Below are 10,859 nucleotides of genomic sequence, written 5' to 3' on the forward strand. Positions count from 1 at the left end.
CAAGAGCAATACAGTGTAGTCAACTGTAGACAGACTCCCTATTTATAGCCAGCCTATGGCCTCTCTAGGCGAAAAATCTTGTACCTTTTCCCTATAGAGTGAGTGTATGGGGGAATAAACGCCACCTTTTCCCCGTCGAGCGCTAATGGGACGAATATCTAGCGTCTTTTCCCCATAGAGAGGGGGAGGCGTTGATGGGGGCACAATAGCTGATTGGTTTTCCTATATGGGGAAGCTCAAGCTGCCTCTGCGTATGGGTGGTAGGCCAGTAAGATGCCACACTCTGCCCTGATCTGATGGGTTACAGGAGACGTGTGTAGGACCTTGTGGATCCTGATGGCAATAACAACAACGATAACAAGACAACACCACCACCAACACCATCACTACCATCACCACCATTACCACAACCAACACCATCACCACTATCACCACAACCAACACCATCACCACAACCACCACAAATGACACCACCATCACCACTACCACCAATACATGTAGAGGATGATGAGGGAGGGGAGTGGGGGTACCATTTGTAAACACACTTGAGTATGTATGTATATTATAGTGATTTTTTTTATTCGAGAACCCTGAATAATTTCCATACACTAAAAATTATATCAGATAGGCACCTAATATTTTGCGTAAACGTAGCCTAATTTTACAGAAAGATGTGACATGATCGAGAGTTATCAGGTCTCACATGATTTATCACATGGCCCGTCAGTGGAGTTTAACAGTTTTCACTCAGCCACGCTATGCCCCTCACAACCCACAAACACAACAACTACATTGAGAGCCAGGGTGCACGCCGTAGCTCAGTAGGCAAGGGTGATTAAAGTCAAAATTACTTAACATGTGCTATTTGTAATCTTTGTGAACAACTCAACTCTCACACACTCTCTCAACTACATCCTCACTTGCCCAATGACCTCCTCCTACAGGTCCCCAGCCGTTACCAACACCTCTTCCCTCTCTAATCAGATATCCCTCCTCCTAGAGACGGGCCTGGCACTTTACATTATGAGGGACCTGCCACGCTTTGCCATAAACAGATGAATTGTACCGGGAACTTTCCCCCCACTCACTCATCCTCCTGTCACTATATGTAACTTGCTGACAAAACTCATGACCCTTCAGGTACTCGAGTCCTTAATGTAGGAGTCATGAAAGCAAGCATGAACTCCGCAGGTTGGTGGTGTAAACAACCCCAGACTGCGAGAAAGATTTAGGTGTAATGATAAGTAGGAACCTTAAACCAAGACAGCATTGTATATAATGTTCGAAACAAGGCTAACAAGATGTTTGGGTTACGCAGCTCAGTTCTGGTCACTGTACTACAGAATGGATATTGATTCCCAAGACAGCATTCAGGGGAGAATGGTAAAGCATATCCCGGGCAGTAGGAACCTCGAGTATGTATGTTGACATTAAAACACCTGAATTTCCACTCCATCGAGAGATGTAAAGTGAGGGGCGATATGATCGATTGTATAAATTAATGGAAGTCGAGGCTAAAGAAATGTGACATGACAAAGGTACGTAAACCAACTAACCAAAAGCGAACGCGTAACAATGATTTTAAAGGGGACAATTTTAGATTTAGGCGTTAGAAAGGTAAACATTGGTTGGAAATAGAGTTGTGGACGAGTGGAGCAAATTACCAAACTATCATCAACGCGAGCTCACTGGGAACCCTCAAATTTAGGTTGAACAGATATATGAGCGATATGGGCCAATATGCTCACTGCAGTTTCCTCCATTCTTATGTTCACTACGCCGTCTTATGGTGGTGCTCGTATGATACCGCTACCCATGACTCATAACTCATAAGAGTGAGTCAGAAGGTACAGTTGCGGAAATGTTCCTACACCCCCTGTGGTAACCTTTGTCTCCAAATGGCTCCAAACCGCCAACCTAAATGATCAATAGCAACCTATTCATCAATCACGTCCACCGTTACGCGACCAATATCAAAACAGTGATACTACAACTGCGACGTTGCTGATTATTATTATTATTATTTTGTTTACGGGTGTTACGAGTTGGGGATTTAGAATATAGTTAAAAGTCTACCCAGATCCCAACATGCAACAGCAAAAAAAAACACAGACAATCGGACTATAAAAGGGTAGACAAATGATGCGAGTTTTTGTTGTGTATAATAAAGTACCATAAATTCCTTAACAAAATATTCAGCTTTCTATAATTTACCCTTAACCATACTTAACCTAAACATTAACAGTATATACATATTTATACAACATGAACAATTTTGAAGCAAGTGGACGTGGGGGAGGCAATATAAGATTACAAATACTTAAGTGCGGAGCTGAGATGGCTGACGAGCAAGGCTGAGTATTGTAGAAGACGGTGGTAGGTAGTCACTGTGCCGTAGGTTTCCAGGATAGGTGATCCTGTGGTCACTTCCCAGAGTGAAGTCAACTCTCCTCGAACTCGAGCTGACAAAGAAGACTTGGAGGAGGTGACGCAACAACCAGGATATGGAGAAGGGAAACCCCGGAGTGGTAACTAAGACGAGTCATACTCGTGTCTCGTCCCTAGATGGCGTTGCTCGTGGTGCTGGGTAGGTAGATCATGACAATTGGTGGAGAGGTTCGTAACACGGGGAATAGCCCACCCGGGCACAGGTCATCGACCCAACCACGAAGATGCCAGAAAACCAGCTTTTTTAAAGTGAGAGAGATTGTATGAGTATGGAAACACAGAAGAAAGCAGAGCATTCCATAGTTTGGCTGTGTGAGGAAAGAAGGATGTACTATAACGGGTTATTCTAGTGTGACCGAAATCCACACAGAAACGGTGGGCACCGTGGGCAAGTTGAGTGTTACGAACCCACGGTCTTGCCGGCTGTACACAGGATGCCAAATCCACCGAACATTGTCCGTTAAAGTACATGTAAAAGAGAGAGAGTGAAGCAACATTGCGGCGAAGAGAAAAGGAAAAAAGATTATCAACTAAAGGAGGAGAGTCAATAAGACGAAATGCCTTTGATTCCACCCTATCTAACAGTTGGACAGAAGAAGAGCCACCCCAGATATGAGAGCAGTACACCAAGTTAGGACGAATGAATCCCTTATAAACTTGAAGCAACTACTCAGGAGTGAAGTAGCTGCGGCATCTGTACAGCATTCCCAGCTTTCGGGAGGCAGCTTTAGCAATGTTGTGGATGTGTGGCTTCCATGACATATAAGAGGAAATGGTGAGACCTAGCATATCTATTTTAGAACTTGGCAGAATATTGCGTCCTGAAATGTGATTGGTGGGAGATCATCTAATTTGGAAGGTGTAATTGGTAAACACTGAGTTTTATTACTATTGAATTTAACCAGTTGTCTACCTCTACATTCGGAGATGCTGCACAGATCCGCAGTGATAGAGGAAATGATATCAGCTCTAGAAACCAATCTAGTTTGAGAATTAGGGGGAAGGAAAAATGTGAAGAAGAGCGAAGAGTAGAATTATCAGCATAAGAATGGATAGACTTAGTCGTAGTGTGAAGTAATTCATTGATAAAAAGAAGGAAGATAGTAGGTGAAAGAACCGAACCCTCTGAGACACCACTATTGGTAGAGAAAGAGCGAGAGGTCGATCCCTTAACAACAATTGCCATGGATCAGTTCTCAAGGAAGCTAGAAATTAGAGAACAAAGTGGGAGAGAACCATAAGAGGGAAGTTTAGAAAGCAAAGATACGGAGCACGGGTTACCACAGGGGGTGTACGAATACATTTCCGCAACTGTACATTAAGGACATAAATAAAACTCAGCCTCTACAGTAGCTCTTAATATATAATCATCTTGGACTGACTTCCTCATGTACAGTAAATAAAAACACTAAGTTACTCAGATCTGTCATCAGTGGGACCACTCAGAGCAGTTAGGTGTTGGCAGGTAGTTGGGTGGCGACGAGTGCACCTCAACACCTACACATTATTTAGCACCAACACAGTTGAAGGTAGGGAGCTGCTGCTGTCCCGCCTGGCAAAAGTAAGAGAGGCGGATGGTGGTGTTGGTGTCTGTGTACAGCATAGTGACGGTGGAAGTGATGCGAGACGTGGTCCATATGTTGAAGCCAAGTATCCTTTCTTCATCCTTGGAGGACTTATTTTCCTCCTCGGCTTGGCTGAGATCCTCGCCAATTAAGTCTTCGTCTTGACTGCTCGCTAGGGGAGAGCTGTGAGGAATAGCAGTTCAGTCAACAAAGATACACACACACACACACACACACACATATATATATATATATATATATATATATATATCACTAGTAAATATGTCAGGAGGATGTTTCTCGCGCGGCTAACATCCCTGACACTCCCCGTGAACGGAAAGATATTTTATTATAAAACCCTGAAATAAATAATCATTAAAGATCACTCACCTACTTTCATCTTCTTCTAATTTGACGAATGATCGTAAAGACCTTTTCCTGCGTCGGCCATCACAAACAGCTGCTGAGGTGCCAGAAAGGCAGGAGAAGAAAACTGTGGAAGTAACCATCACCACATCAGTGTATGTCGCCGTCGAAACCCCTCCCAAGAAGAACTTTTCTCCCTTTTCATCGACTGGGGAGTGTTTGGCAGTAATATCTGATGACTCCACCCCATGTTCGGGCATCTTCTCGTTCACAGCCTCGGCAGCCACTGCTGTCAGGCACACCACCACCACGAGCCCCAGTGTTGCGACTTGCATCTGTAAAACCAATTACACCTGTGGTAATGATATTGATAGCCAGAAAAATAGAGATACAGAGTCGATAATAATAACAATATTAACATGGCTGAGCCACTTGATATATATATATATATATATATATATATATATATATATATATATATATATATATATATATATATATATATATATATATATATATATATATATATATATTGATAAAATCATACAGGGAAAAGGGAAACAATGGAGCATCTTAGCTATCGTCTTTATTCAAGACAACTTCAGAGGCAACTGAATTACATGGACAGAGAGAGGCTTAAGTACACTGGGTGACCTTACTAAACATGAGGTCAGGTCATAAACATGACATCCAATAATCCGCCACACAGGCAAAGGAGCTTAAGAGAAAGGGCGACGTCACTAGTCAAGTTAAGTCAGGTAAAAAATATGGGACCCACTAATCATCTATCCTACATCTAACTCCAATGCTTTAAAGGCATTTTTAATCTTGGGCCACTGACAAATAAATTTGTGTAACATATTATCAATTTTGTACTGACCATCACTAAGGTTTACAGAATTCAATTCTCTAATCAAACTAGCTTCAACCAGAAGTCTTTCTGTGACACATGATGATGTGTACACTTCAAAGCTGTTTTACCTGTGTACTTAAGCCTCTCTCTGTCCATGTAATTCCATGTAATCCAGTTGCCTCTGAAGAAGTTTGGAATAAAGACGAAAGCTAAGGTGCTCCATTGTTTCCCTTTTCCCTGTGTGATTTTATCAAGATTTATCTTATCCACGTTATATATATATATATATATATATATATATATATATATATATATATATATATATATATATATATATATATATATATATATATATATATATATCACGTAGATCCACAATGAAAAGAAAACGTGGAAATATAGAATGGATATAAATTCACTAGAGTCGGTGCAGCGAAGAATGACAAAAATGATTCCGGGACTTAGAAACCTTCCATATCAGGATAGGTTAAAGAAACTTAACTTGCATTACCTAGAAAGACAAAAAGTGCGGGGAGATATGATAGAAGTATTTAAGTGGGTGAAAGGAATCAATAAAGGCGATATAGATAAAGTTCTTATAATATCCGAGCAGGATAGGACTCGGAGCAACGGATTCAAGTTGGATAAGTTTAGGTTTAGGAGGGAGATAGGAAGAAACTGGTTCACAAATAGGGTGGTGGACGAGTGGAACAAGCTTAGCAACTTTGTAGTAAGTGCTGGAACTCTGGAAAGTTTCAAAAGGAGGCTAGATAGATTCATGGATGATAGAGAGTGGTAGTAACTCTCGACAGGAGCTGCCATGCACAGGCCAACCGGCCTATTGCAGACTCTTCTTATGTTCTTATATATATATATATATATATATATATATATATATATATATATATATATATATATATATATATATATATATATATATATATATATATTGTAAATGTGTGTTTGTGTGTATGTTCCTTATGAGTTTCCACAGTTTTGAGGAGAGTTGAAATTTGGTTGTGAGGTGCACGTTGCCTAGGGCAGTGTCATATACAGTACAGTAGTAGAGTATAAGATTTTGGCCAACCTCATAACAGGCACTATCTTACATCCCAGCGTCAGCTAAAGGGTTCACCAGAATGCTAACTGAACCATTAAAGTCAAATTATTTTGCAAGGAATATGTGTTATACATTATTCGTACCGCTACTAATTAAATATAAGCTATATCAATGTTTTATACAATGAATAATAAATGTATCAGGTATGCCTGTTGCCTCCTCACTACCTCTCTACAGGCTTTTGCTGTGTTAACATTATTCATGCTCGGTACTTTTGGGTCTATGTTTCACGGCTGAATAGGCCTACCCCGTGGAACTTAAAACGACCGAGAAAATAACTATAGTAATTCTAATCGATGAATCCTCATGAACACAAGTGATTTTTTTATACACTTTTAAACTGGTGGTCATATTTTTCAATGAGATAATTGAGACATGACAATGAAGTCTTGGTTGTTGAAACATTTTCGTCAACAGTAAATCTTACATCTGAATTGATCAGGACGGACGCCATTTTCAATACTTTCTTTGAGTTTGAGACTGAATAAGTCACTTTACACTTCCTTTGTAATGTACATATAACAAGTGTACCACCACATCACCTTCCGTCTGTACAATCGCCATTTTTTTAGTTTAATTTATTAAAAGAGTATCTCACAAGCGTTGATTAGGACGACATGAGACTGAACTACTTCATAAGATGTAAGTTTCTCGAGAACACACTGTTGTTGACCTCGCACTTCCTCTACCCTCAGCCCTCACCGGTCTCTCGCCATCAACTTATCACTCTGCCAGCTCAAAGCTCTACCTCAGCCTCGCAGGGACCACAAGCCCTTACTTACTGTTATGGTCACCCTGAAGAAGAGATTGGCACAGTTGCTGGTCAATATACCTCTATTTATATGCCACAACATCGGAGGAGCATTGGGTCTGTACCTTCAAATTTGTCTTCTAGTCTTTCCTGCTCTCTCATAATTGTTGCTTTTATCCTCCTCAAACTCGAAATATTGTATTAATTTTTTCCTGATGGACATTTTCCTTGTTGGTCGCGAAGGAAGCCGAGCTGAGTGCGCGTGTGACCCACGAACAGAGAGTTCTATCTCTCATAGTTTAAGGTGTAGAAGCTATATAATCCAATGTCAAGAAATAACCAAAGTAGACTGGACAATCCGCCAGCTGCGCTGGCTGACAATTGCCCCAGAATATGATCCGCAGATCGATTAACATCCAGGATCTCAGCTACTGCTGGACAGACAGCCAATTGGCGTAGAAACCTTGCCTATAGTTCCACATTGCCCGAGAATCGAACGAGGGATCACTTGTTTACTAGGCTAGCCTGCTAACTATTAAACCACAGATACTGATTCAATATTACACTTTAGAAAAAGATCTCTTGACTGTTGTTACTGCTTGGAGAACGCTCTGTTCTCCTCCTCTTACACCCAGCAGCTCTTTGAACGTAGATTTGTAACCGGTAGAGTTCTGGCATGTCTCAGACTCGATATTGGCAAGTGCGTGGCCACAGTATGTTTACAAAGTCCCTTGGTGTTTATGTTTATAGATTCCCTTATTGTTTGCATATACAGGTGTTTGAAGTTTGTGTTCATATAGTCCCTGGATTTATATGTTTATAGGGTTGCTTGATTTGTGTATTTACAGGGTCCTTCGATGTCTGTGCTTACAGGGTCCCATTGGGAATGAAATAGAGAGTATTGGCGAAGTTCTGCGTAAAGGTAGGCCGAGATGATTCGCGCAAATGGAGAAAATTGATGAGACATGTTGGGGTCAAGAGGTGCACGAGCCTAAAATGGAGGGGGGCAGGCGTCGTAGACCAAGAATAACATGGGGAGACATTGTTAGATATGGCATTTGAGTTAAGAACCTGACAATGGAAATTGTTGTAAGAGATCATGTAACATGGAAAGGTGTCACCAGGTAACCGCGGCTAATCCACGCAAAGGCTAAGGTAAATGACCGTAAAACGTTAATGAAGACATGAATGAAACTAACTATCTTTAGAAGCTCATATAAGTATATTTGTTTGGACTCACTTGCTCATGTACAATATCTACAAAGGTTCAAGTTGGGCAGGTCAGACGTCACCAGGTGGGGACACTAGACCATAGACAGGCATTATTGGGTCTTACAAAGTCTAAAGCAGATTTGCTATGCCTTTATAAACTTTTCTAAATCTTTCTAGGTATAGTTAGTTCTTAATAGATCCCTCCTGGCAACCTATTCACCTCACTAAGCTCCCCCACAGTTGAAGGTAGGGAGCTGCTGCTGTCCCACTTGGCAGAAGTAGGAGAGACGGATGGTGGTATTGGTGTCTGTGAAGAGCAAGGTGACGGTAGTTGTGGTGCGAGTGGTGGTCCATACCTGGAAGAACAACTTGGTGTCGGTTTGTGCCGACGCACTCTCTGGGTTTTCATAAGCTACCTGTTTATCCTCGTGGTTCGCGTCTTCGTCGTGGCTGCTCTCCAGATCAAAACTGTTGGGAAAGATGATATCGACTTAATGATTGTAATAAATACGTGAATTAAAAATATAATTTACGCCTGACTATCACTTGCATATTTTCCTCTCACATTTATTGTCACTTGTATAAGATTTCTCTTTCCAATCTCTTTACATTTCTTGCTACTTTATTTTTTATTTTTTTTGGGGGGGGGGGTTCTCATCCCCCTAATAAATGTATCCCATCATTGATACTTACCTTCTTTTATCATATTCAGGAAGTTCATCAATAGACATAAACCTCCGTAAGTCCTTCTTCCTGCGTCGCCCAGTACAGACAGCAGCAGAGGTCCCAGACAGACAGGAGAAGAACACTGTGGAGGTGACCATCACCACATTCGTATAAGTCGTCGTCGAGTACTGCCCGAAGATAAACCGATCACGGTCGGTGGAGTTACCTGCAGGAGATTTCACTTCTGAGACTTCTGGGACCACTAAAACCTTGGATAGCTCCTCTGGCTTCACATCTTCTACAGCCACCGCCGTCAGGACCACCACCACCACCAGTGATGAGGCTCGCATCTGTAATGTCATGCAGGACGTCACATAAGTTATGATGATCTCATAGGTTGTTCCTACGGGGAAATGAGTCTTACACACTAAAGACCAGCTGATTACTGATGCCAAACATAAGAAGATTTTGCCAATTGACAAACAGTGCCAGAGAACATTCACATTCAGCACCTAACTGCATTCGTCTCTACTGTGAATGATAAAACGTGTCTTATTACGGCTTTTTAGAGCACCATTTTGTATCATTAGTGAAAAATGGAACACTTATACAGTACGTGCATTAGATTTAACTTACGAATCTCTGACAGTCCTCAGAAAGATGTCGTATATCGTTGTGTTCCGTCATTTTTGTGGCTGGTTCGATATAAGTTTATTATTCGAGTCGTTTCATTTGCACAAACTTCATTGACTGGTCACTAGGACTCACCAAGATTACGCCATGGTGGGTTCTCATGACTCAAAGTTCCAGTTTGTGTTCACGACTCACAAAATTCACGATTTGTATCTTTTTCTCAAATCACCAGGCCAGCGTTTTATGTTCCCATGACTCACTAAATTTATGCTTTACTGTCATAAGTCACCAAGAATAAACTTTATTGTTTTTGCTTATCATCAAGCCAAAATCTGAGTGTATTACCCCCGAATCACCAAATCATTGTCATAGAATGTCCTGAAGAGCAACGTAACCAATGCCATAATGTGTGATGAAGTGAGTCAGCCACCGTTGAGTGCGTACTGACGAACAAACATTCTTAGATTAACTGCGCAATACTAGTCAACGTGTTCTCAAGCTTGGTAGTCAACGTATTCATTTTAAATAATCTTAAATTTATAACTTCACCCACCACTTACTAGCTTACTAGTCATTAGAGCTGTTGGTTCGATCTTTTTTATTTGTTTTTACTTTGTTATGAATTTTAATGACCAGTGTTAGTACAGGAGAAAACCGGAGTACCTGGAGGAAACCTTTGATGTTTGGTAGTGAGGAACACCAAGGATAGCAAGTTACAACACCCTTCTCACGTGCCAGGACTGGTGAAACTCGTGACATACAGTACGTGGAGAGTGACGCGCATTACTGTTGTACCACAAAGTTACCAACCCAATATTTGATGTCTTCAAGAGTCACCAAGCCAACATTTTCGTGTAATGATTCATTCAAGTCACCAACCCACTATTTTATGTCTTCATGAGTCACCAAGCCGCATTTTCGTGTATTCATTCAAGTCACCAACCCAATATTTGATGTCTTCAAGAGTTACCAAGCCGCATTTTCGTGTATTCATTCATTCGTCACCAAATCAGTATTGTACTGTCTTCAAGAGTCAACAAGCAATTATACTACCTGTACTTCAAATACGGACATTGCCTGTACTCAAGAGAAGTTGCTTATGGGAATCCTTGTCCAGTTATCACTGGTGTGAGCATTACAACATTCACTCGCTCACTCCTCCACTCTCTTACTACCTCCCTCACTCGCAACCGTAATGATAGTACACTTACTGTTGTTGCTGCACTAGTGAGGTTTCTGGGTTGG

General features: G+C 41.2%; 2 protein-coding genes across 2 annotated transcripts; both read right to left on the reverse strand.

The window, feature by feature from the left end:
- Nucleotides 1-3,793: 3,793 nt before the first annotated feature.
- On the reverse strand, nt 3,794-7,240 carry LOC121857012. Its single transcript, XM_042352819.1, has 3 exons — nt 7,135-7,240; nt 4,404-4,714; nt 3,794-4,196 (listed from the first exon to the last, which is right to left on the reverse strand). Exons 1-3 carry the CDS (start codon nt 7,204-7,206, stop codon nt 3,953-3,955), a joined length of 627 nt encoding a protein of 208 aa, XP_042208753.1. The 5' UTR covers nt 7,207-7,240; the 3' UTR covers nt 3,794-3,952.
- Nucleotides 7,241-8,306: 1,066 nt separating this feature from the next.
- Nucleotides 8,307-10,859, reverse strand: LOC121856979. The gene is made up of 3 exons (XM_042352771.1): nt 10,826-10,859; nt 9,009-9,331; nt 8,307-8,783 (listed from the first exon to the last, which is right to left on the reverse strand). Exons 2-3 carry the CDS (start codon nt 9,329-9,331, stop codon nt 8,540-8,542), a joined length of 567 nt encoding a protein of 188 aa, XP_042208705.1. The 5' UTR covers nt 10,826-10,859; the 3' UTR covers nt 8,307-8,539.

The sequence above is a fragment of the Homarus americanus genome, unplaced genomic scaffold (assembly GCF_018991925.1).
Source record: "Homarus americanus isolate GMGI-L3 unplaced genomic scaffold, GMGI_Hamer_2.0 scaffold44060, whole genome shotgun sequence".
Taxonomy (NCBI): domain Eukaryota; kingdom Metazoa; phylum Arthropoda; class Malacostraca; order Decapoda; family Nephropidae; genus Homarus; species Homarus americanus.